The sequence below is a fragment of the Mobula birostris genome, chromosome 5 (genome assembly GCF_030028105.1).
Source record: "Mobula birostris isolate sMobBir1 chromosome 5, sMobBir1.hap1, whole genome shotgun sequence".
Taxonomy (NCBI): Eukaryota; Metazoa; Chordata; class Chondrichthyes; order Myliobatiformes; family Myliobatidae; genus Mobula; species Mobula birostris.
The window spans coordinates 91,809,376-91,836,171 of record NC_092374.1 but is presented as its reverse complement, the minus strand read 5'-3'; the positions used below and the strand labels follow the sequence as shown (position 1 = coordinate 91,836,171).

The following is a 26,796-nucleotide window of genomic DNA, read 5'->3' as shown; positions in this document are numbered from 1 at the left end:
CTGTAACCCCTCCATCCCCTACACGGCACCCAGTCTCTGTAACCCCTCCATCCCCTACACCCCTCCCTGTCTCTGTAACTCCTCCATCCCCTACACTCCTCCCTGTCTCTGTCACCACTCCATCCCCTACACCCCTCCCTGTCTCTGTAACCCCTCCCTGTCTCTGTAACCCCTCCATCCCCTACACCCCTCCCTGTCTCTGTAACCCCTCCATCACCTACACCCCTCCCTGTCTCTGTAACCCCTCCATCCCCTACACCCCCCCTGTCTCTGTAACCCCCGCATCCCCTACACCCCTCCCTGTCTCTGTAACCCCCTCCATCCCCTACACCCCACCCTGTCTGTGTAATCCCCTCCATCCCCTACACCCCTCCCTGTCTCTGTAACCCCTCCATCCCCTACACCCCTCCCTGTCTCTGTAACCCCTCCATCCCCTACACCCCTCCCCGTCTCTGTAACCCCTCCATCCCCTACACCCCTTCCCGTCTCTATAACCCCCTCCAGCCTCTACACCCCCCTGTCTCTGTAACCCCCTCCAGCCCCTACACCCCTCCGTCTCTGTAACCCCCTCCACCCCCTACACTGCTCCCTGTCTCTGTAACATCCTGCACCTACACCCCTCCCTGTCTCTGTAACCCCCTCCATCCCCTACACCACTCCGTCTCTCTAACCCCCTCCATACCCTACACCCCTGTCTGTCTCTGTAACCCCTCCATCCCCTACACCCCTCCCTGTCTCTGTAACCCCTCCATCCCCTACACCCCTCCCTGTCTCTCTGACCCCCTCCATCCCCTACACCCCTCCCTGTCTCTGTAACCCCCTCCATCCCCTACACCCCTCCATCTCTGTAACCCCCTCCAGCCCCTGCACCCCTCCGTCTCTGTAACCCCCTCCAGCCCCTACACCCCTCCGTCTCTGTAACCCCCTCCACCCCCTACACCTCTCCCTGTCTCTGTAACATCCTGCATCCCCTACACCCCTCCCTGTCTCTGTAACCCCCTCCATCCCCTACACCCCTCCCTGTCTCTCTTACCCCCTCCATCCCCTACACCCCTCTCTGTCTCTGTAACCCCTCCATCCCCTACACCCCTCCCTGTCTCTGTAACCCCCTCCATCCCCTACACCCCTCCCTGTCTCTGTAACCCCCTCCATCCCCTACACCACTCCGTCTCTGTAACCCCCTCCATCCCCTACACCCCTCCCTGTCTCTGTAACCCCCGCATCCCCTACACCCCTCCGTCTCTGTAACCCCCTCCCTCCCCTACACCCCTCCCTGTCTCTGTAACCCCCTCCATCCCCTACAGCCCTCCCTGTCTCTGTAACCCCTCCATTCCCTACACCCCCCATGTCTGTAACCCCCGCATCCCCTACACCCCTCCCTGTCTCTGTAACCCCCTCCAGCCCCTACACCCCCACTGTCTCTGTAACCCCCTCCAGCACCTACACCCCTCCGTCTCTGTAACCCCCTCCAGCCCCTACACCCCTCCGTCTCTGTAACCCCCTCCACCCCCTACACCGCTCCCTGTCTCTGTAACATCCTGCATCCCCTACACCCCTCCCTGTCTCTGTAACCCCCTCCAGCCCCTACACCCCTCCGTCTCTGTAACCCCCTCCAGCCCCTACACCGCTCCCTGTCTCTGTAACATCCTGCATCCCCTACACCCCTCCCTGTCTCTGTATCCCCCTCCATCCCCTACACCCCTCCCTGTCTCTCTAACCCCCTCCATCCCCTACACCCCTCTCTGTCTCTGTAACCCCTCCATCCCCTACTCCCCTCCCTGTCTCTGTAACCCCCTCCAGCCTCTACACCCCCCGTCTCTGTAACCCCCTCCAGCCCCTACACCCCTCCGTCTCTGTAACCCCCTTCAGCCCCTACACCGCTCCCTGTCTCTGTAACATCCTGCATCCCCTACACCCCTCCCTGTCTCTGTAACCCCCTCCATCCCCTACAGCCCTCCCTGTCTCTGTAACCCCCTCCATCCCCTACACCCCTCCCTGTCTCTGTAACCCCCTCTATCCCCTACACCCCTCCCTGTCTCTGTAACCCCCGCATCCCCTACACCACTCCGTCTCTGTAACCCCCTCCCTCCCCACACCCCTCCCTGTCTCTGTAACCTCCTCCATCCCCTACACCCCTCCCTGTCTCTGTAACCCCCTCCATCCCCTACAGCCCTCCCTGTCTCTGTAACCCCTCCATCCCCTACACCCCCCTTGTCTCTGTAACCCCCGCATCCCCTACACCCCTCCCTGTCTCTGTAACCCCCTCCAGCCCCTACACCCCCACTGTCTCTGTAACCCCCTCCAGCCCCTACACCCCTCCGTCTCTGTAACTCCCTCCAGCCCCTACACCCCTCCGTCTCTGCAACCCCCTCCACCCCCTACACCGCTCCCTGTCTCTGTAACATCCTGCATCCCCTACACCCCTCCCTGTCTCTGTAACCCCCTCCATCCCCTACACCCCTCCCTGTCTCTGTAACCCCCTCCAGCCCCTACACCCCCCATCTCTGTAACCCCCTCCAGCCCCTACACCCCTCCGTCTCTGTAACCCCCTCCAGCCCCTACACCGCTCCCTGTCTCTGTAACATCCTGCATCCCCTACACCCCTCCCTGTCTCTGTAACCCCCTCCATCCCCTACACCCCTCCCGGTCTCTGTAACCCCCGCATCCCCTACACCCCTCCGTCTCTGTAACCCCCTCCCTCCCCTACACCCCTCCCTGTCTCTGTAACCTCCTCCATCCCCTACACCCCTTCCTGTATTTGTAACCCCCGCATCCCCTACAGCCCTCCCTGTCTCTATAACCCCTCCATCCCCTACACCCCTCCCTGTCTCTGTAACATGTCCATCCCCTACACCCCTCCCTGTCTCTGTAACCCCTCCATCCCCTACAACCCTCCCTGTCTCTGTAACCCCCTCCATTCCGTACACCCCTCCCTGTCTCTGTAACCCCCTCCATCCCCTACACCCCTCCCTGTCTCTGTAACGCCCTCCATCCCCTACACCCCTCCCTGTCTCTGTAACCCCTCCATCCCCTATACGGCACCCTGTCTCTGTAACCCCTCCATCCCCTACACCCCTCCCTGTCTCTGTCACCACTCCATCCCCTACACCCCTCCCTGTCTCTGTAACCCCTCCATCCCCTACACCCCTCCCTGTCTCTGTAACCCCTCCATCCCCTACACCCCTCCCTGTCTCTGTAACCCCTCCATCACCTACACCCCTCCCTGTCTCTGTAACCCCTCCATCCCCTACACCCCTCCCTGTCTCTGTAACCCCTCCATCCCCTACACGGCACCCTGTCTCTGTAACCCCTCCATCCCCTACACCCCTCCCTGTCTCTGTCACCACTCCATCCCCTACACCCCTCCCTGTCTCTGTAACCCCTCCATCCCCTACACCCCTCCCTGTCTCTGTAACCCCTCCATCCCCTACACCCCTCCCTGTCTCTGTAACCCCTCCATCACCTACACCCCTCCCTGTCTCTGTAACCCCTCCATCCCCTACACCCCTCCCTGTCTCTGTAACCCTTCCATCCCCTACACCCTTCCCTGTTTCTGTAACCCCCCCATCCCTTACACCCCTCCCTGTCTCTGTAACCCCCTCCATCCCCTACATCACTCCTTGTCTCTGTAACCCCTCCATCCCCTACACCCCTCCCTGTCTCTGTAACCTCCTCCAATTCATCTCCCCTCCCCTTGTTCCAGCCTCTCTATCATTCCAATCACTCTGTCAGCTGCACGTGTCCTGAGCTCTGGAATTCCCTCCATCTTCCGGACTTCCCTCTGTGTTTGGTGATTAGGTGCCCTGTCTGATCATTCCCTGCCCACCCCCCCCCCCCCCCCGGAGCCTCACACCCTGCTAGAAGGTGCTGTACAAATGGAGGTGTGCGAGGAGCCGAGGGGCCCGGACCTGCGGGTTCTGTAGAAAGGTGTGCCGGTTATTCAGGCATCCCCCACTGCGGTTCTGGAGAGCGTCGGTGCTCACGGACCACTGGGCGAAGGTCCGAGCCTCTGCCCATGTCTTGTGGAAGCTGAGGATGGAGGTGTTGATGCGTCGGCACACGACCAGGTCGGTGAAGTTCCACATGAAGTCCTCAAAGCTCATCCTGGGGGCGAGGTCAAACACAGAATCTCGAGCGTAGTTACCCTGAATGCAGAACATGCGGACGGCTGGAGGGGGCGTGTGCTGCAGGACGGGCGCCAGAAGGATGCGCCACTCCGCGGGAGGGGCAGCGGGGAGGGAGCACTGTCCTGTGGGACGGGCGGCAGTAAAGGAGAACCCCACCGCGGGAGGGGAGGTGAGGGGAGAGTGCCTCACATTGTGGGGGGGGATAGTGAGGAGGGAGCACTGTCCTGTGGGACGGGCGGCAGTAAAGGAGAACCCCACCGCGGGAGAGGAGGTGAGGAGAGAGTGCCACACCGAGGGACATAATAATATGCCCTGATAGGAGGGGCAAGCAGGAAAGTGCGTTGCATCATGGGAGTGTCGGGCAGGAGGGAGCATTGTGTGATAGGAGGGGTGGCAAGGAGGGAGTGCGATGTTAACATCTCACCTACAATGGAGATAAAACTGTTCAGAAAACTAACTCCAGTTTGGGTGTTCAGCAGGGGGCGGGGGGTTGAGTTGGGAGGTTTAGTAGGGGGATTCCAGGGCCACTACTGGCAATGCAATTAAATTCAGGTCAATCTGAAGGCCAGAATTAGAGTGATCGGGGGGAGGTTACAGCGCTTGTCGGGGGAAGAAAGTTACCAGAATTCCCCATCATCCTTGACGGTAACTCCCATCTTCTCTCGCTCCCTCTTGCCGACTCTTTCCCATTCTTCTGACCTGGGCACAAAATGGGAGAAGGCAGTGATAACAGACGCCTCATATACTAATGCCTGGATGAAGGGTCTCAGCCCAAAACTTCAACTGTTTATTCCTCTCCATGGATGCTGCCTGACCTGCTGAGCTCCTCCAGCATTTTCTGTGTGTTGCTCTGGATTTCCAGCATCTGTAGAATCTCTTGTGTTTGTATTGTTTACCTAATTACCTTCCCCCCTCACCCCTCCAACCCCAGAACCTCTACTACGACCCCTTGTCTCACCATCCGACCCACAACCCCCTTCACCTCAGGCAGTCTTGGACCACATCCCTCTGACCCAGGGCCAGCATTTTGTAACTCCAAAATCTAATCAAAAGAAAATCACGGGAGCCTGGGGAAACGTGTACACTTAACTTTTCTGTTGTGAGGCACACACGATGTGGTGACGTAATGACGTAAGCCATTCACGTACTTTTACATATAACCCATAATGAATTATGTAAATATATATTTACAATATTACTGAAATATTAAATACACAACACTCCTCCGTACTTAGCTGTAAACTCTGACTCGATATTTTAAATTGTCCCTTTCAAGCCTGAGGATTTGTTACTCTCGGAGGATAACTATCTTCCTTACCAGAGAGGTCACTCTGCTTGGCACGTGAGACCTGTGCAACAATCCCAGGCTCTGGGGCCATTTCAATAGTGTTTGCAGGAGTTGACTCTGGGGCTGCAGGAGGTGATTCTGACAGCTCTGAATACATTACTTCTGGACGTGTTGTGAGCCAACGCCTCCATTTTAGCCACACCTAGATAACTGGCACTGTGCAAAAGTTTTAGGCACGTATATATAGCCAGAGTACCTAAGACTTTTGCACAGTATTGTAATTTTACGTATTGCACCGTACTGCTGCCGCAAAAACAAATTCCATGACATACGTGAGTGATGATAAACTAGATTCTGATCGGGGTCTCTGTTGTGGACTGAGAGTGGGAAGGGGGCAGGGAGAGGGGAATCATGGTTGGGAAAAGGGGAAGGGAGAAGGAAGCACCACAGATCATTCTGTAATGATCAATAATCCAATTGTCTGGAATCAAATGACCTTGCCTGGTGTCTGAGGGCTGGGTGAGTCTGCACCTGCACCATCCCCCTCATCCTTGACACTTCTTCTCTGCCACCTGTCCCACACCCCTCCCGTAGTGCTCCACCCTCACCATTCCCAATATCAGAATCACAGTCAGGTTTAATATCACTGGCATATGTTGTGAGATTTGTTGTTATGCGGCAGCAGTACATTACAATAAAAATGTCTGTAAATTACAGTCAGTGTATATATTTTAAAAAGTTATATAAGTCATGCAAAAAGGGGAAGAAAAAGTAATGATGTAGTGTATGTTCGTTCGATGTCCATTCACAGATCGGATGGCACAGGGGAAGAAGCTGTTCCTGAATCGTGAAGTGTGTGCCTTCAGGCTTCTTTTAACAATGAGAGCAAGGCGTGACCTGGGTGATGGGGGTCCTTAATGACAGACGCCACCTTTTTGAAGCACCACTCCTTGAAGATGTCCTGGATGCTGGGGAGGCTGGTACCCATGATGCAGCTGACTGAGTTTGAATTTATTTAAAACTTACATCCATCCCACAACTTGAGGGAGTAAATATCTTTGCATTATGACTCCGTCACAAAGCACAGACATGAGAATTTAGAAGTCTAATGACTTGTAGAAAGAAGTTCTCCTGTAGCCTGTTGGTCCTGGCTTTAATGCTGTGGTACCATTTGCCAGACAGAAACAGCTGAGACAGTTTATGATTGGGGTGACTACAGTCCCAGATGATCTTCCAGGCCTTCTTTCTGCACCTACTGCTGTAAATGTCCTCACTGGAGGGAAGTTCAGACCCACAGATTCACTGGGTGGTCACATACCAGTCTCTGCAGTGCCCAGTGACCAGGGTTGGTGCAGTTCCCATACCAGGCAGTGATACAGCCAGTCAGGATGGTCTCAATGGTGCCCCTGTTGAAGGTCTTGAGGATTTGGGAGCTCATGCCGAACTTCTTCAGTCGCCTGAGGTGGAAGAGACGCTGTTGTGCTTTTTTTGCCACAAAGCCAGTGTGTACGGTCCAGGTGAGATCATCGGTGATGTGTATACCGAGGAACTTGAAACTACTCACTCTCTCAACTGTAGACCCATTGATGTTGCTCGGTTCCTCCTGTAATCCACGATCAGCTCTTTGTTTTTTGGACATTGAGGGAGAGGTTGTCATCTTGGCACCACTGCGTCAGGGTGTTAACCTCTCCTCTGTAGGCTAACAGCAGCTTGCAACTTTCTGTAGCTTCTTACGGTCCTGTGTAGTAGCGCCCCCTCCACCACTCCCCCATTCCAGACAGTGATGCAGCCAGTTGGAATGCTCGCCATGGTACATCTGTAGAAATCTGCGAGATACTTTGCTGACAAACCAAATCTCCTCAAACTTCCAATGAAGTACAGCTGCTATCCGTGCCTTCTTTGTAATTCAATCACTATGTTGGGCCCAGGATGATCCTCAGAGATGTTGACACCCAGGGACTTGAAACTGCTCACCCTTTCCACTTCGGATCCCTCTACGAGGACTGGTGTGTGTTCCCTCATCTTGCCTTTTCTGAAGTCCACAATCAGTTCTTTGGTGTTGCTAACATTGGGTGCAAGGTTGTTGCTGTGACTCCACTCACCTAGCTGGAATATCTTGCTCCTGTGCGCCCTCCCATCACTATCTGAAATTCTGCCAACAATAGCAGATTTGTAGATGGCATTTGAGCTATGCCTAGCCACACAGGTGTGGGTGTAGAGGGAAGAGCAGCGGGCTAAGCACACACCCCGAGGTGCACGAGTGAGGTGGAGATGTGATTTCCGATCTGCACAGATAGTGGTCTTCCAGTGAGGAAGTCAAGGATCCAGATATTTATTGTTTAAATATGTTGAAGAATGTTTGGTTTAAGTATGTTTGAATACGCTTAGGCTGCTTGTTTTGTTATATCACTAGTTTTCAGAGAGTGACTTTGCCCAGTCCATCTATGAAACAGTTTAAAATTCTTCTCTCTAATGTCTCTTCTTTCCTTTTCAAGGTGGCTGGAGTTCTGTCGGAGTCCGTGATCTACAGCTGCACTCAAACCACGGTTCTTCAGGGCTGTGGTTTTCTACTCTTGGTGCTCGCCGAGAGGCTATTTTCAATATCTCCAGGAGCGGCCCAGAAGACGTGCGTGTTCAGGGCGCGGCCTCGCGCGGCTTTGCAGACGACCCAATTTCTCGCCAGTGTCGCTGACTGAAGCATTGCAGGTGATCGGAACATTGAGACAGCCGGTGTGGCTGTTGGAGGCCTCTGCACTCGAGAAATGGCGCTCTCTCTCTCTCTTTCTCAATGGTGAGAGAGAGTTTGCTGCCAATTCGCGAGTCAGGGACCTCAAAATAAAAGCATTGCTGCTGAGGGTAACATCAAAATCACTCTTGCTGTGGCTGGAGTGATAGCTCGTGTGTGTGTGTGTGTGTGTGTGTGTGTGTGTGTGTGAGAGAGAGACAGACAGACAGACAGACTATGGCATGTTGAACTGTTGGGATGAACAGTGATTTTTGAAGGATGGCAGATCATGGTCTCTGGGGCCTTTGCTGCTGGTGGTGGGGGCTCATGCTTTTGCTGAGGGAGGAGGAGTGGGGAGGGTAGATGCTTTGCTGCTGCTTGTGCGTGGAAGAGGGGGCTTCGGGGTTCTAGCATTCATTCTGTGTGGGGTTTTTCTGTTTTGAGGATGTCTGTGAAGAGTAAGAATTTCAGGTTGCATACTGTATACATTCTCTGATACTAAATGAAACCTTCTATATTATCGTCACATGATAGTTTGTTTTTGCTGGTTTCTCAATAAAGGATCAAATGAACTTTCGAACTTCAGTATTTGGAGAGTGCATCATACAGTCAATTTCCCATGCTGGTCTCTGAGTGGTTTTTGGTTTGTTTGATAGCAACTGCTACAAAGAGCAACACACACACACACACACACACACACACACAGTGCTGGAGGAACTCAGCAGTCAGGAAGCATCTGTGGAGGATGAATGAACAGTCGACGTTTCAGGGTGAGAGCCGATGAAGGATCTCGGACCGAAACCTCACCTATTTATTCCCCTCCACATATGCTATCCGGCCTGCTGAGTTCCTCCAGCAAAAGGTATTTGTGTGTGCATGTGTGAGTTGTGTGTACTGGCCGTCACCGGGAGACTCACCCATCGCTCCAGGGCCCATCCCATTCAGTGCTGCCCCACGGGTTCCGTAACCGCACCAGTCTCAGCTTCTCAGCGCTGAAAAGTGACCAGATTCCTCGGCCGGGCCGGAGTTTTCGCACTTCCGTCACTCCGTACGCATGGCCCTTCACCAGACCGCAGCCCGTGTGCGCCTCCAGCTCCTTCCCAGACTCGGCCTGCGCAGGATGGAACACAGGAAGGCAGTCAACACACCCCCCTTCTTATTTACAAATATACACTTATCGCAAGTTACAATTCTGTAGTACTGCAACAGAGGAGTGACTCGACAGAGGTGCCAGATGAGAAGAGGCAAAGATCGAGTGGGCAGTCAGAGACATTTACCCAGGGCAGAAGTGGCTAAAACAAGGGGGTATAATTTTAAGGTGATTGGAGGAAAATATAGAACAGAATAGAGCTTTATTGTCATTGCTCAAGACAAGATTGTGGTGCTACTCCAGTCCGTAAAGAACAGATATTTACAATGCATGTGGCACTGCTTAAACAGAAAAACGGTTAACAAAGATGCTGTCACAGGAAAGCAGCGTCCATCATCAGGGAACGTCCTTCTCTCCCTCACCGCCAGCCTCCATCCTGGATGTCCACTATGAAGGGAGTGGGGCTAAGCTGCAACCTGAAGGCAAGGAGCAGCCCCCCCCGCAAATACGCGAAAAGGGGCTGCAGTCTTGCACGCTCCATGTGCGGAAGAATCACGGTCTCTTCCAGCTCACAGAAGTGACGAGCATCTTCAAAACACGCGTCTGCGGGGGTGGTCAACATGCAGCAACACTGAACGGACACCTGCTCCACGGTCAGACAAGACTGGCATTGAGCGAGAGGTGGATGCAAGCTTGATTTCAACTTTAAAGAGAAGTTTGAATAGGTATATGGAGGGCTATGGTCCCGGGTTGCAGGTTGATGGAGCTAAGCAGTTTAAATGGTTCAGCATGGACTAGATGGGCTGTACTTTTCTATGACAAAGAAGGTACAATAGCATTTCTACTTTCTTAGATGTGTGTGTAGATTTGGCAAGTCACCAAAAACTTTTGACAAACTTCTATAGATGCAGAGTGGACGTATCCTCACTTGTTGCATCACAGCCTGGTACGAAAACACCAATGCCCAGGAATGGAAAAGTCTACAGAAAGAGGTGGATACAGCCCAGTCTGTCACAGGCAAAGCCCTCCTCACCACTGAGCACATTGATATGAAGCACTGGCACAAGAAAGCAGCATCCATCATCAAGGCCCCCCCACCACCGAGATTAAGCTCTCCTCGCTCCTACCATCGAGCAGGAGGTACAGAGTCTTAGATCCCACACCATTAGATACAGGAACATTTGTTATTACCTTTCAACCATCAGGGGAACCGGTGAGGATTACTGCACTCACCACAACACCGAACTGATTCCACAAACTACAGACTCACTTTCAAGGTCTCTACAACTCGTGTTCTCAGTATTATTATTTTTTATTTGTACAGTTTGTCGTACTTTGTACATTGGCTGTTTCTCAGTCTTTACTTACATATGTATCGTTTTTCATTCACTCCATTGTATTTCTTTACGTTCCTGTAAATGCCTGCGAGAAAATGAATCTCGGGGTTGTATATGGTGATGTACGTATCTGATAATCAGTTTACTTTGCGTTAGGAGAACAACATTGGAAGTGGGGTATGAGAGACAGTGAGGAAGCTCGATGTTCCAGGTACAGGTGCTGTGGGCGGGACAGAGGCGGGGGGGCAGGGGGACATGGGGTGGGGGAAAGAGACATGGGGCGGGGGGAGAGGGGGACGGGTGGGGGAAAGAGACATACGGGAGCAGTTGCATTTTTGATCAAGGAGAACATCACAGTGGGAATCCCAGATGGAATCGTCCGGTGAGGCTTTCTGGGTGGAGCTGAGGAATTTGCAGATGGGGTGGGAGGGGGGAGATGGTCATCTCGTTGGGATAGAACAGGAATTAGAGGAACAAGTGTGCATGGACACGAGAAAAAGTCTGTCAGAGTACACACACACTACACCCTCACATACAGTCTTAGCAACAAACACAAAATATCGATGGGAGGACAGCTACCACGGTGTGCCCCTCCCACAGTACACTGCACCCTCCTCACTGCCCCTCCCACGGAGCAGCCCTCCTCCATGCCGCCCCGCCCCCTCCGCGTGCTCCCTCACCGCCCCCCCCCCCGTGCCGCCCCGCCCTGCCCCCTCCGCGTGCTCCCTCACCGGCCCTCCCGCGCTGCGTGCTCCCTCACCGCCCCCCCCGTGCCGCCCCGCCCCCTCCGCGTGCTCCCTCACCGGCCCTCGCGCGCTGCGTGCTCCCTCACCGCCCCCCCCCGTGCTCCCTCACCGCCCCCTCCGCGTGCTCCCTCACCGACCCTCCCCTAACCAGCCCTCCCCCGTGCCGCCCCGCCCTGCCCCCTCCGCGTGCTCCCTCACCGACCCTCCCCTAACCAGCCCTCCCCCGTGCCGCCCCGCCCTGCCCCCTCCGCGTGCTCCCTCACCGGCCCTCCCGCGCTGCGTGCTCCCTCACCGGCCCTCGCGCGCTGCGTGCTCCCTCACCGCCCCCCCCCCGTGCTCCCTCACCGGCCCTCGCGCGCTGCGTGCTCCCTCACCGCCCCCTCCGCGTGCTCCCTCACCGGCCCTCGCGCGAGTGTGTGTGTGTTGGGTAGGGAGTACTGTACCTACCCGGATGGAGCAGCTGATGAGGGCGCCGCGGGAGTGAGCTTTCAGTAGGTTCTTGTACAGCTGTTTCTGCTTCTGCGGGTCCGGGTTTTTGCTGTACCCGTCCCGGTCTAGTGCCACCGACTCCGAGATGCCGCCGGTGAAATCCACGAGGGCCTCGCCTGTGTTCCCTCCGTCCAGCGCCTCGTAACACCCGTTCAGCCTGGCTCGGGGACAAGGCCGCAGTCAGTGCCGGACCGAGCACAGGAACCATCCCGTGTGGGGCGGCTCACCTTGCTGTAGGCCATTTGGCCCATCAGGTCCTTTCCTGATCTGGCCTCTTCCCATTCCCGCACTCTCAATCTGGCCCACATTTCCAGAGACCCCAGTTCGATTGTGATCTTGGTGCTGTGTGTGTGTCTGTGTCTGTCTGACTGCATGATGTTCTGGGAAGGAGACCCTCTCTCTCTTCCTTCCCCTTTGTCGTTAACTCCTCCCGTCACCCTCCCCTCCCCTCCCCTCCCCTCCCCTCCCACTGTCTCCCCCTCACACTCCTCTTCCTTCTCCACTCTCCCCCTCCTGTCACTCTCCCCTTCGCTTCATTACTCTCCCCGTCAAAAAAACATGAGGCAGGAGTAGGCAATCTGGCCCGTCGAGCCTGCTCCACCATTCAATAAGATCATGACTGATGTGGCCATGGACTCATCTCCGCCTACCTGCCTTCTCCCCAGAGCCCTTAATTCCCCTATTATGCAATAATCTCTACAACCTTGTCTTAAATATATTTACTAAGGTAGCCTCCACTGCTTCATTGGGCAGAGAATTCCACAGATTTTCCACTCTTTGGGGAAAAACAGTTCCTCCTCATTTCCATTCTAAATCTACTCCCCTGAATCTTGAGGCTATGTCCCCTACTTCTAGTCTCACCTGCCAGTGGAAACAACTTTCCTGCCTCTATCTTATCTATCCCTTTCATAATTTTATATGTTTTCATAAGATGCCCTCTCATTCTTCTGAATTCCAGTGAGTACAGTCCCAGGTGACTCAATCTCTCCTATTAGTTTAACCCCCCCCCCCCCCATTTCTGGAATCACCCTGGTGAACCTCCTCTACACTGCCTCCAAAGCCAGTATATCCTTACTCAAGTAAGGAGACCAGAACTGCGCGCAGTACTCCAGGTATTACCCCACCAGTACCCTTTATAGTTGCAGCATAACGTCCCTGCTCTTAAATTCAATCCCTCTAGCAATGAAGGCCAACATCCTATTTGCCTTCTTGATAGCCTGCTGTACCTTCAAACCAACCTTCTGTGATTCATTCACAAGCACTCCCAAGTCCCTCTGCACAGCAGCATGCTACATACTTAAATAATAATCTGTTCTTTCATTTTTCCTTCCAAAGTGGATGACCTCACATTTATCAACATTGTACTCCATCTGCCAGACCCTTGCCCACTCACTTAACCTATCTATATCCCTCTGCAGGCTCTCTGTATCTTCTGCACAATTTGCTTTTCCACTCAATCTGGTATCATTAGCAAATGTAGATACCCTCCACTCGGTCCCCTCTTCCAGATCGTTAATGTATATCGTGAACAGTTGCAGGCCCAGCACTGACCCCTGCGGCACACCGCACACCACTGATTGCCAACCAGAGTAACACCCATGTATCCCAACTCTCTGCTTTCTATTAGTTAACCAATCCTCTATCCATGCTAATACATCACCCCCAACTCTATGCATCCTTATCTTATGGATAAGTCTTTTAAATAGAAAATAGGCATCCGTTAGTCTCCGTAAGACCATGGATTTGCGCCTTGGAAGGTTTCCAGGGTGCAGGCCTGGGCAAGGTTGTATGGAAGACCAGCAGATGCCCATGCTGCAAGTCTCCCCTCTCCACGCCACCGATGTTGTCCAAGGGAAGGGCATTAGGACCCATACAGCTTGGCACCAGTGTCGTCGCAGAGCAATGTGTGGTTAAGTGCCTTGCTGAAGGACACACACGCTGCCTCAGCTGAGGCTCGAACTAGCGACCTCTAGACCGATGCCTTAACCACTTGGCCACTCGCCAACACAGATAAGTCCTTTAATCAGCACCTTTTCGAAAGCCTTCTGGAAATCCAGGTAAATAACATCCATCTGTTCCCCTCTATCTAATGTGCTCGTAAAGAACTCCAGTAAATTTGTCAAACAGGACCTGCCTTTGCTGAATCCATGTTGTGTCTGCCTGATGGATCCATTTCTTTCCAGATACCTCGCGATTTCTTCTTTAATGATAGCTTCAAGCATTTTCCCAACTACAGATGTTAAACTAACTGGCCTACAGTTACCTGTCTTTTGCCTACATCCTCTTTTGAACAGTGGTGTGACATTCGCCGTCTTCCAGACTGCTGGGATCCGCCCAGAGTCCTGAGAATTTTGGTAAGTTATCACCAAGGCCTCAACTATAACCTCTGCCATCTCTTTCAGTACCCTGGGATGCATCCCATCAGAACCAGGGGACTTGTTTATCTTTAGGCCCACTAGTTTGCTCAGCACTTCCTCTTTAGCGATAGCTATTGTATTGAGGTCCTCACCTCCCATCGCATCCATAACATCTCTCTTTGGCATGTTAAAGACTGTGAAAACTGACCCAAAATAGTCATTCAAAGCCTCTGTCATTTCCTCATTACCCAATATCAATTCCCCTTTCTCGTCCTCCAAGGGACCTACGTTCACTTTAGCCACCCTGTTCCGCTTTATATAATTATAAAAACTTTTACTATCAGTTTTTATATTTTGTGCATTTATTTCCATAATCTATCTTCCCTTTCTTTTTTGCTCGCTTAGTGGTTCTTTTGTTGCTTTTTAAAGTTTTCCCAGACTTCCAGTTTCCCACTACTCTTGGCGACTTTATACACACAAGCTTTTTGTTTGATGCCTTGTTTTATTTCCTTAGTTACCCAAGGCTGGCTCTCCCCACCCTTACTGTCCTTGCTCTTAGCTGGAATATACTTTTGTTGAGCACCATGAAAGATCTCTTTGAAAGTCTTCCCCGTTCCTCAACTATCCCAGTCTACACTAGCCAAATCCTCCATCATCCCGTTGTAGTCACCATTGTTTGGGCATAATACACTGGTTTTAGATCGAACTATTGCACCCTCCATTTGTATGAGAAACTCAATCATACTGTGATCACTCTTTCCAAGAGGATCCCTAACTACAAGATCACTAATTTTACCTGTCTCATTGCACAGGACCAGATCTAAGATAACACGTTCCCTTGTAGGTTCAGTAACATGCTGTTCAAGAAAGCCATCATGGATGCATTCTATGAAGTCCCCCTCAAGACTGCCTCGACCAACTGGATTCACCCAATCTATGTGCAAGTTAATGTCCCCCATGATAACTGCTGTTCCATTCTTACATGCCTCAAATATTTCTCTGTTCATTGCCTGTGCCACTGTAATGTTATTATTCGGTGGCTGATAGACAACTTCCAGCGGTGATTTTTCCCTTTACTATTCCTAATCTCTACCCAGATGGATTCGGCATTCGGCTCCTTAGATCTTATATCATCTCTCACTATCGCCCTGATCTCATCTTTAATTAAGAGCGGTACTCCACCTCCCTTACCTTACTGCTTATCCTTCCATATTACCTAATATCATATAACCATATAACAATTACAGCACGGAAACAGGCCATCTCGGCCCTTATAGTCCGTGCTGAATGCTTACTCTCACATAGTCCCACTGACCTGCACTCAGCCCATAACCCTCCATTCCTTTCCGGTCCATATAGCTATCCAATTTTACTTTAAATGACAATATTGAACCTGCCTCTACTACTTCTACTGGAAGCTTGTTCCACACAGCTACCACTCTCTGAGTAAAGAAGTTCCCCCTGGTGTTACCCCTAAACTTTTGCCCCCTAACTCTCAACTCATGTCCTCTTGTTTGAATATCCTTGGGTATTTAATTCCCAATCCCCTCCACCCTGCAACCACCTCTCTGTAATGGCTACTAAATCATACCCCATTGTACTTTGTGCCACAAATTCTCCCTCCGCAACCCCTTCCCTCCCTCTCTCTCAGCCCCTCACCTGACAGCTCTTTCCCTCCCTCCCACTCAGTTGTCAACCTATCCATAACACCTCCCCTCCGCTGGTCTCTCACTCTCCTCCCCCTCAATCATGACCTTCCCTGCCCCAATCTCGGAGGGGTTGGACCCACTCACTTGGCGTAGGCTTTCTCGAGAAGGGCACACCAGAACTCGCGGGGCTCCTCAGAGCGGCAGAAGAGGAGGCTGCCGGCCAGGGTGGGCAGCCGGTCATCGATCACCACCTCCAACCAGCAGCCCAGCCGGCAAAAACGGAAGCGGAAGATCCCGGCATATTTCTCCGGCCGTTTGGGGTCCCATTCCTGATCCTGGTGCTGCGGGATCACCTGGAATAAAAGGACCCTGTCCCCATCTGATTCCCAGAGAAACCGGCAGGCAAGAATTATATAGAACCTCCTCCACCCCTTCTCCTGTATCCCATATAGTGACCTCCCACTCCTGTATAAACACACAGACCTCCCTCTCTCGTATAAACACACAGCTCTTCCTCTCCCGTATAAACATGCAGACACCCCTCTCCCATATAAACACGCAGACCTCCCTCTCCTGTATAAACACACAGACCTCGCTCTCCCTCTCCTGTATAAACACAAAGATCTCCCTCTCTCATATAAGCATACAGATCTCCCACTCCCGTATAAACACACAGATCTCCCTCTCCCGTATAAACATGCAGACCACCCTCTCCCTCTCCCGTGCAAACACACAGATCTCCCTCTCCCGTATAAACATGCAGACCTCCCTCTCCCGTGCAAACACACAGATCTCCCTCTCCCGTATAAACATGCAGACCTCCCTCTCCCTCTCCCGTGCAAACACACAGATCTCCCTCTCCCGTATAAACATGCAGACCTCCCTCTCTGTATAAACACAGTCCACACAATTCCACCTGCCCCAAACTCCGACACCTTTCTAAAATATTTAGACTGCCCATCCCATTCAAATACACAGAACACCTCCCCCCTGCCCAAATACATCGCCTTCCTCCTAGTGAACTCAGTGAAGGGAGAAAGCTGAGGGTTTCCCAACCCCCGAGTGAAGAAGTTTCTCCACATTTCTGTCTGGAATACCCAAGCCCTGATTCCGCGACAGTAGCCAGGATTTTGGATTCCCCACCAGACTCCATCTGGGTGGAACTATGTGAGAAAGGTGTATGTTTCAGTGGGACAGAATCACAGAGTTGCACAGCATGGAAACTGGCCGTTCAGCCCATCTGGTCTATGCTCACCAAGCTGCTCCCAGTTGGCCCATATCCTGCTAAACCTTTCCTATGCCTGTCCAAGTGCCTTTTAAGTGTTGTTAATGAACCTGTCCAAACCACTTCCTCTGGCAGCTTGTTCCATACACTGACCACCCAGTTCCGATTAAATCTCTGCCCTCTGCCCCTCAATCTACAGTTTTTAATGCCCCTTCCCTGGGAAAAAGACTGTGTGCACTCAGGGTCATGGAACACTACAGCACATAAATACTAACTTCCAGCCCATCTAGTTTGTGCCAAAGTATAATTCTACCCAGTCCCATCCACCTTAGCTGCACTGGGACCTTACCCCTCCCATCCTTGTACCTACCTAAACTTCTCTTCAATGTGCACATCGAACCCACATCCACCACTTGTGTTGGCAGCTCGTTCCAGAGGCCTTGCTGAAGCCCATGTAAGCCACATCTACCAGCCTGCCCTCATTGACCTTCTCAGTTACATCCTCAAAAACTGCAATCAAATTTGTCAGACATGGTTTCCCATGCACAAAAGCCTGGGTGGATGCGTGTGAGTGAGAGAGAGAGAGAGAGAGAGAGAGAGAGAGAGTGCGAGAGAGAAAGTGTGAGAAAGAGAGTGAGACTCTGTGTGTGTGAGAGTGAGTGAGTGTGTGTGAGAGGTTGTGAGAGTGTGTGTGTGAGGTTGAGAGAGAGAGAGTGTGTGTGTGTGTAAGAGGTTGTGAGAGTGTGTGAGGTGAGAGTGTGTGTGTGTAAGAGGTTGTGAGAGAGTGTGTGTGTGAGGAGAGAGTGTGTTTGAGAGGTTGAGAGAGAGTGTGTGTGTGTGTGTGTGTGTGTGTGTGTGAGAGGTTGAGAGAGAGAGTGTGTGTGTGTAACAGGTTGTGAGAGTGTGTGTGTAAGAGGTTGTGAGTGTGTGTGTGTGTGAGGTGAGAGTGTGTGTGTGTGTGTGTAAGAGGTTGTGAGAGAGTGCGTGTGTGTGTGTGTGTGTGAGGTTGTGAGAGTGAGTGTGTGAGAGGTTGTGAGAGTGTGTGAATGAGTGTGTGAGAGGTTGTGAGAGTGAGTGTGTGAGAGGTTGTGAGAGTGAGTGAATGAGTGTGTGTAGGAGGTTGTGAGAGTGAGTGTGTGTGGGTCAGAGGGAGGAATGAGGTTTGTTTTGCTGTTGTATGTGTGATAAAGGGCCCAAAACTGCTGACGGTCCAGTCTGATCAACACCTTAAAAAGCCCCAGCATGACATCCTTGTTATTACATTCTAGTCCTCTTGAAAGGAACTTACCTTTAGGAATCCTGCCCCAGGACTCCCAAGTTCCCTGATGTCTATATTTGCTCCCTGTTTTGAAAATAATCTCCTCCTATATTCCTTCTACCAAAGTGTGTGACCATACACTTCCCAACACTACATTCCATCTGCCACTTCTTTGCCCATTCTTCTAATCTGTCCAAGTCCTTCTGCAGGCACCAGCTTCCTCAACACTGCCTGGGGGATAGAGTTCCTCTTGCCCTCCCCTACCACCACAGGAGCCTCCATATCCAGTGCGCCATTCTCTGTAACGTTTGTGATCTACCGCTACGCAAATCTTTCCCTCCCGACTCTCCGCGTCCTGTAGGAATCGTTCGCCCCGTGACTCCTTTGCCTACTTGACCCGCCCTGTAAGCAGAATAAGTGCCACACCTGCCCCAAAAACTGCTCCCTCACTTCCTCCAACCTTGGGCTGAGACCCTTCATCAGGAATGGACAGGAAGGGGGCAGAAGCCAGAAAAAGGTGAAGCAGGGTGAGGGAAGAGTTCAAGCTAGCAGGTGACCAGGTGAGGGCAAAGATTTCTCTAACTTTTGATCATTCCCTCCCCCCGCACCTTCACCTTTTCTTCTCAGCTGTGCATCATCTCCCTCTGGTTCACCAGCTCCTTCCATTTCCACTATGGTCCACTCTCCTCTCCTATCAGATTCCTTTTTCTCCAGCCCTTTTCCTTTCCCATCTATCACCTCCCAGCTTTTTATTTCATCCCCTCCCTCCTCCCCACCGCCTTCCCCTCACCTGGTCTCACCTATCACCTGCCAGTTTATACTCTCCCCACTCACCTGGTCTCACCTATCACCTGCCAGTTTGTACTCCTCCCGTCCCCTCACCTGGTCTCACCTATCACCTGCCAGTTTATACTTTCCCACTCACCTGGTCTCACCTATCACCTGCCAGTTTGTACTCCTCCCGTCCCCTCACCTGGTCTCACCTATCACCTGCCAGTTTGTACTTTCCCACTCACCTGGTCTCACCTATCACCTGCCAGTCCCCTCACCTCCTCATTCTGGCTTACGCCCCCTTCCTTTCCAGTGCTGCCGCAGGGTCTCAGCCCAAAATGTCGATTCCCCTCCATAGCTGCTCAGTTCCTGCAGCATTTTGTGTGTGCTGTTGTGTGAAATCAGACCTTTTTCCACAGCGAGGGCTCTGTAGCGAGGCACGAGCAGGCAGCCACAAACCAACAGTTTCCCAGCCTGCCCTGGTTCAGATCCCGTGAGCTGATCCCGTCGACAAACAGCCGAGGGTCCGTGCACAGATCCTGGAGAGGGCGAGAGGGGGGATACATCATTGTCACTATGAGTCGTGTCGTGTGACGTGGATGATCATGGTCTTTCCATGACCGTGTTTGTTCTTGGCAAATCTTTCTACAGAAGTGGTTTGCCATTGTCTTCTCCTGGGCCGTGTCTTTACAAGATGGGTGACCCCAGATATTATCAGTACTATTCAGAGATTGTCTGCCTAGTGTCAGTGGTTGCATAACCAGGACTTCTGATGTGCACCAGCTGCTCACAGGACCATCCACCACCTGTTCGCATGGCTTCACGTGACCCTGATCAAGGTACTGAGCAGGTGCTGCACCTTGCCTAAGGGTGACCTGCAGGCTAGTGGACTGAAGGAGCACCTTACACCTCCTTTGGTAGAGATTCATCTCCCCCCCCCCCCCCGCAGATACATTAGGGACATTAAAAGACTCACAGGATGAAAGAAAAATGGGGAGCTATGTGGGAGGGAGAGGTTAGACTGATCTTGGAGTAGGCTTGGACGAGCCTGTACTGTAGTTTTACTGTGCGTTCACCACTTTTTCTGGCAGTTCATTTCATTCTCTGGGTGAAGATGTTCTCACTCAGGTCTTCTTAAAAATCTCTTTCCTCTGACATTAACCCACTAGCTCTTGACTCTCCAACCCTGGGAAAAAGACTGTGTGTATTCATACACTCTGTGGCCCTTGTGGTTTTATAAACCTTTAGAAGATCACCTCTCTGACTCCTATGCAACAATCCCTCTAATATTGTTTTCAGCTGCCCGGACCAACCATTGCTCTGAGCAGGAGATTTTTTACCACTGTCTGAAAACTGTGCAACACTTCAATAAAACATAATATAAAAGCAAGATCCAGCTGCATGGCAATGAAGGCTATGTGCATGGGGGCATTTCTGTTACTGGGTGGCCACGCATCACGGAGGGAACAGTGCTCCTATGATCCAAGGAATTATGTCCCCTTCTGCACAACCTCTCTGTACAACTCAAGCCTCGAGTCCCGAGGCCATCCTCCTTGTCAGGTTGGAGGGAGCTGAGTTGGGGTTTTGATAGAAACAATCCCCTCCCTCACCGCCATTCCCACAGTGCGGAACTCCCTCACTGCCCCAGCCACAGTGTAGAGCTCCCTCACCATCCCTCCCACAATGTGAAGCTCCCTCCCACTGTGTGGATCTCCCTCACCACCCCACCCACAGTGCAGAGCTCCCTCCCGCAGTATGGCGCTCTCTCCTCAGTGTATCACTCTCCCCTCAGCACCCATCCACAGTATGAAGCTCCCTCACCATCCCTTTTCACAGTGTGGCGCTCCCTCACCGTCCCTTTCACAGAGTGGCGCTCCCTCCGCATCGCCCCTCTCACAGAGTGGCACTCCTTCGGCACACCTCCCGCATTGTGTGGTTTCCAAGCTCACAGACCCTCTGACTCAGTGAGCTGCGGGAGATTCCCGGCGCACGGATCCACACAGACCGGTGCCCCGAGTCTGGAGCCGCTCGGCGCGGACTGCACCACCATCTAGTGGCCATGGCTTGTAACTGCGGCTTCCAGCGGGACTCGTTACTCTGGAGATTCTGCAAGTCGAGACTGGCCTTCGGCCCGCGGTTTGCTACTAGCCTTTCCAGATTCGTCCCAGAAGCATCTACGGCGAGGAATAAACAGCTAACATTTCGGGCCGACATCCTTCATCAAGCGGATAATGTTGGAAGAACTCAACCAATCAGGAGGGAAATAAACAGTCAACATTCCTTTGACTGGACAGGAAGGGGTCAGAATCAAGAATTAAGAAAGTGGCGGGGTCAGAATCAAGAATTAAGAAAATTCTCTTCTTTGTACTTGAGTGGGTCCCACCCTCTCCCTAATTATCTTGTTTTTAAAGTATGTGTAAAACGCCGAGGGATTCTTAATCCTCCTTGTCAAGGAGATTTATGATTCTGTCTCTCACACACACTGCTGGACGAACTCAACAGGTCAGGCAGCATCTATGGAGAGGAATAAACAGTCGATGTTTCGGGCCGAGATCCTCCATCAAGAAAATGACGTTGGAAGAAAAACAGTCAATCAGGAAGGGAATAAACAGTCAACGTTTTGGGGTGAAGATCTTCATCAGGACTGGAAAGGAAGGGGAGAGAAGGAGCCACTCACCTGGTCTCACCTATCACGGGCTGGCAGGTGATAGGTGAGACCAGGTGAGGGCTTATATAGGTGAGACCAGGTGAGTGGCTCCTTCTCTCCCCTTCCTTTCCAGTCCTGATGAAGATCTTCACCCCAAAACGTTGACTGTTTATTCCCTTCCTGATTGACTGTTTTTCTTCCAACGTCATTTTCTTGATGGAGGATCTCGGCCCGAAACATCGACTGTTTATTCCTCTCCATAGATGCTGCCTGACCTGTTGAGTTCGTCCAGCAGTGTGTGTGAGAGACAGAATCATAAATCTCCTTGACAAGGAGGATTAAGAATCCCTCGGCGTTTTACACATACTTTAAAAACAAGATAATTAGGGAGAGGGGTGGGACCCACTCAAGTACAAAGAAGAGAATTTATGCCTGGGGCCTGAGGAACTGGATGAAATTATAAATACCTCAGACCAGTTCACCAATTAGCTCTATTTGGCACAGGGCGGCACAGTAGTGTTGTTTTGGCACAGTGCAATGCTTTGCCGTACCGGTGACCCGGGTTCAACTCCCAGGCCACAGTTTCAATTCCCGCCACTTTCTGTAAGGAGTTTGTACGTTCTCCCTGTGACCGCGTGGGTTTCCTCCGGGTGCTCCACTTTCCTCCCACAGTGCGAAGATCATTGTAAATTGTCCGGTGATTAGGCTAGGAAACAGAAAGTGTGGCTTTGCATCAAAACAAATCAGTGAGAATACAGACTAGAATGAAGTGGTTTACAGCACCACTAACCCGGGCTCAATTCCTGCCACTGCCTGTCCTGTAAGGAGTTTGTACTCTCTCCCTGTAAGTTTCCTCTGGGTTCTCCGGTTTTCTGCCATAGTCCAAAGATGAACGGGTTCGGGTTCGTAAATCACGAATGTTGGTGCTGGAAGCACTGAGATGCTTGCTGGCTGCCCACCCCCAGCGCATCCGCGGACTGTGTTGGTCATTGAGAAAACAGCACACACTCACTGAGTGTCTGTTCGTGGTCTTCTGCTGCTGGGACCCATCATGTGTGCTTCTGCACGCCTCTGCTGTAACGCGTGGTTATTTGAGCTACTGTGTCAGTATTTACCGGCATCCCAGGGATGGTGTCACTCTTTACAGGGGGCTTCTGTCCACTTGAACCAGTCTGGCCACTCTCCTCTGACTGGCCTCATTAACAAGGCGTTTTCGTCCACACAGCCGCCATTCACTGGATGTTTTTATTTTATTTTTCACACCATTCTCTATAAACTCTAGATTAGGGGTTCCCAGCCTTTTTAATACCATTAACTGAGGGGTCCGTGGACCCAGGCTTGGAACCTCTGCTCTAGAGACTGTTGTGTGTGAAAATCCCAGGAGATCAGCAGTTTCTGAGATACTCAAACCACCCCATCTGGCACCAACAATCACTCCACAGTCAAAGTCACTTAGATCACATTTCTTCCCCATTCTAATGTTTGGTCTGAACAACAACTGAACCTCTTGACGGTTTCCGCATGCTTTTATGCATTGAGTTGCTGCCACACGATTGGCTGATTAGATGTTTGCATTAACAAGCTGGTGTACAGGTGTACCGAATGAAGTGGTCACTGAGTGTATTTCATAGAGTGTTTCGATGTACAAGTGACCGATAAAGCTCACCTTTAAACTTTAACGCAACCTTTATACATACCCCAGGTCGTTTCCACTCAATTGTCCCAGGAGGTGATCTTGTGTAGTAGATGGAATTGTCAGAGGTGGGGAAAAGGGGGTCCTCGAACAGGACCCCCCTCTTCTGACAACTCCTCCGCAAAGCCCGGTACCTCTGGTCCTTGAATGGCCTCACGCGCTGAGGCATGGCTCACAGACGGAGGGAGGCAGGCAGTCCTGACAGAAGGGGAGGGAGAGGCAGGTATTAGTAGGGATTCATAAAGAATCACAGTTGGAAACAAATGAGTGCAGGAGCGAGGGGAGGCAGGACCTGGGGAGTCTGCCAGTCTCATGAGAGTGTCAACATTTACAGAATGTGTCAGTATTTACAGGGGGTCCCGGGGAGTGTGTCTCTATTTACAGGGGGTCCTGGGGAGAGTGTCAGTATTTACAGGGGGTCCCGGGGAGTGTGTCAGTGTTTACAGGGGGTCCCGGGGCGTGTGTCAGTATTTACAGGGAGTCTCGGGGAAAGTGTCAGTATTTACAGGGGGGTCCCGGGGAGTGTGTCAGTATTTACAGGGGGTCACAGGGAGTGTGTCAGTATTTACAGGGGGTCCCGGGGAGTGTGTCAGTGTTTACAGGGGGTCCCGGGGAGTGTGTTAGTATTTACAGGGGGTCCCGGGGAGTGTGTCAGTGTTTAGAGGGGGTCGCGGGGAGTGTGTCAGTATTTACAGGGGGTCTCGGGGAAAGTGTCAGTATCTACAGGGGGTCCCGGGGAGTGTGTCAGTATCTACAGGGGGTCCCGGGGAGTGTGTCAGTATTTACAGGGGGTCCCGGGGAGTGTGTCAGTATTTACAGGGGGTCTCGGGGAGTGTGTCAGTATTTACAGGGGGTCTCGGGGAGTGAGTCAGTATTTACAGGGGGTCCTGGGGAGTGTGTCAGTGTTTACAGGGGGTCCCGGGGAGCGTGTCAGTATTTACAGGGGGTCCCGGGGAGTGTGTCAGTATTTACAGGGGGTCACAGGGAGTGTGTCAGTGTTTACAGTGGTCCTGGGGAGTGTGTCAGTATTTACAGGGGGTCCTGGGGAGTGTGTCAGTATTTACAGGGGGTCCCGGGGAGTGTGTCAGTGTTTAGAGGGGGTCGCGGGGAGTGTGTCAGTATTTACAGGGGGTCTCGGGGAAAGTGTCAGTATCTACAGGGGGTCCCGGGGAGTGTGTCAGTATCTACAGGGGGTCCCGGGGAGTGTGTCAGTATTTACAGGGGGTCCCGGGGAGTGTGTCAGTATTTACAGGGGGTCCCGGGGAGTGTGTCAGTATTTACAGGGGGTCCCGGGGAAAGTGTCAGTATTTACAGGGGGTCCCGGGGAGTGTGTCAGTATTTACAGGGGGTCCCGGGGAGTGTGTCAGTATTTACAGTGGTCCCGGGGAGTGTGTCAGTATTTACAGGGGGTCACAGGGAGTGTGTCAGTGTTTACAGTGGTCCCGGGGAGTGTGTCAGTATTTACAGGGGGTCCCGGAGAGTGTGTCAGTATTTACAGGGGGTCCCGGGGAGTGTGTCAGTGTTTACAGGGGGTCACAGGGAGTGTGTCAGTATTTACAGGGGGTCCCGGGGAGTGTGTCAGTATTTACAGGGGGTCTCGGGGAGTGTGTCAGTATTTACAGTGGTCCTGGGGAGTGTGTCAGTATTTACAGGGGATCCCGGGGAGTGTGTCAGTGTTTACAGGAGGTCCCGGGGAGTGTGTCAGTATATTACACGGGGTCCCGGGGAGTGCGTTGGTGCCTCAGGGAGTGTCAGTGCTTTTAGGGAGTACCATGGATTCCGGTAGTTTTCTGTGCAAACATCTCCCTACGTCAGTTTGAATGTTTATTGTGGAGGGGAGAGGGGTTGGGTTGCTGTTTCGCTGCTGCTTGTGTGTGGGGGGGTGTTTGGTGTGGGGGGGGTTGTGTGTGGGGAGTTGTGTGTGGGGGGTGTTTGTGTGGGGGGGTTGTGTGTGGGGGGGTTGTGTGTGGGGGGTGTTTGTGTGGGGGAGTTGTGTGTGGGGGTAGGTTTGTGCGTGGGGGGGTTGTGTGTGGGGGGGTTGTGTGGGGGGGTTGTGTGTGGGGGGGTAGGTTTGTGCGTGGGGGGTGTTGTGTGTGGGGGGTGTTTGTGTGGGGGGGTTGTGTGTGGGGGGTTGTTTGTGTGGGGGTGTTGTGTGGGGGGTTGTGTGTGGGGGGTGTTTGTGTGGGGGGGTGTTGTGTGGGGGGGTTGTGTGTGGGGGGGTTGTGCATGGGGGGTGTTGTGTGGGGGGGTTGTGTGTGGTGGGGTTGTGTGTGGGGGGGGTGTTTTGTGTGGGGGGGTTGTGTGTGGGGGGTGTTGTGTGGGGTGGTTTGTGTGTGGGGGGGTTGTGTGTGGGGGGTGTGTGGGGTGTTTGTGTGGGGGGTTGTGTGTGTGGGGGTGTTGTGGGTTGTGTGGGGGTGTTGTGTGTGGGGGTGTTGTGTGGGGGGGTTGTGTGTGGGGGGGTTGTGTGTGGGGGGTGTTTGTGTGGGGGGGTTGTGTGTGGGGGTGTTTGTGTGGGGGTGTGTGTGTGGTGGGGGTTGTGTGTGGGGGGTGTGTGTGGGGGTGTGGGGGGTTGTGTGTGGGGGGTGTTTGTGTGGGTGGGGTGGTGGGTGGGGTGTGTGTGGGGGGGGTTGTGTGTGGGGGGGTTGTGTGGGGGGTGTGTGTGGGGGGTTGTGTGTGGGGGGGTGTGGTGGGGGGGTGTGTGGGGGGGGGTGTGTGGGGGTGTGGGGGGGGTGTGTGGTGGGGGGGTTGTGTGTGGGGGGTTGTGGGGGGTGTGTGTGGGGGGGGTGTGTGTGGGGGGGGTGTGTGTGGGGGTGTGGGGGGGGGGGTTGTGTGTGGGGGGGTGTGTGTGGTGGGGGGTGGTGTGTGGGGGGGGGGTGTGTGTGGGGGGGGGTGGGGTGGGTGTGGGGGGGGTGTGTGTGGGGTGGGGGGGGGGTGTGGGGGGGTGGGGGGGGGTGGGGTGGTGGGGGGGGGGGGGGGGGGGGGGGTGGGGGGGGGGGTGGGGGGGGGGGGGGGGGGGTGGGGGGTGGGGGGGGGTGGGTGGGGGGTGGGGGGGGGGGGGGGGTGGGGGGGGGGGGGGGGGTGGGGGGGGGGGGGGGGGGGGGGGGGTGGGGGGGGGGGGGGGGGGGGGGGTGGGGGGGGGGTGTGGGGGGGGGGGGGGGGGGGGGGGGGGGGGGTGGGGGGGGGGGGGGGGGGGGGGGGGGGGGGGGGGTGGGGGGGGGGGGGGGGGGGGGGGGGGGGGTGGGGGGGGGGGGGGGGGGGGGGGGGGGGGGGGGGGGGGGGGGGGGGGGGGGGGGGGGGGTGGGGGGGGGGGGTGGGGGGGGGGGGGGGGGGGGGGGGGGGGTGGGGGGGGGGGGGGGGGGGGGGGGGGGGGGGGGGGGGGTGTGGGGGGGGGGGG

General features: G+C 53.5%; 1 protein-coding gene and 1 long non-coding RNA gene across 6 annotated transcripts in view; one reads left to right on the top strand and one right to left on the bottom strand.

Annotated features, from left to right (window-relative positions):
* LOC140197874 (uncharacterized) overlaps positions 1 to 8,745 on the top strand; it is a 74,497-nt gene extending 65,752 nt beyond the window's left edge. For all 3 annotated transcript variants that reach the window (XR_011886046.1, XR_011886045.1, XR_011886044.1), the window contains exons 6-7: positions 6,227 to 6,932; positions 7,911 to 8,745. This is a non-coding gene — a long non-coding RNA (uncharacterized lncRNA). The remainder of the gene's footprint in view (positions 1 to 6,226; positions 6,933 to 7,910) is intronic.
* Positions 1 to 23,571, bottom strand: part of LOC140197872 (calpain-5) — a 53,968-nt gene extending 30,397 nt beyond the window's left edge. Inside the window, exons 1-7 of one of the 3 annotated variants that reach the window (XM_072258419.1) lie at positions 23,407 to 23,571; positions 19,470 to 19,601; positions 15,953 to 16,161; positions 11,761 to 11,959; positions 9,058 to 9,251; positions 4,749 to 4,826; positions 3,909 to 4,104 (exon numbers count right to left, since the gene is read on the bottom strand). In XM_072258419.1, coding sequence (XP_072114520.1) covers positions 3,909 to 4,104; positions 4,749 to 4,826; positions 9,058 to 9,251; positions 11,761 to 11,959; positions 15,953 to 16,161; positions 19,470 to 19,601; positions 23,407 to 23,571 — 1,173 coding nt within the window. Of the gene's footprint in view, positions 1 to 3,908; positions 4,105 to 4,748; positions 4,827 to 9,057; positions 9,252 to 11,760; positions 11,960 to 15,952; positions 16,162 to 19,469; positions 19,602 to 20,883; positions 21,014 to 23,406 lie in introns of those variants that run through there. The other 2 variants (XM_072258420.1, XM_072258421.1) reach the window with 2 other exon arrangements.
* Between the last annotated feature and the right edge of the window lie 3,225 nt (positions 23,572 to 26,796).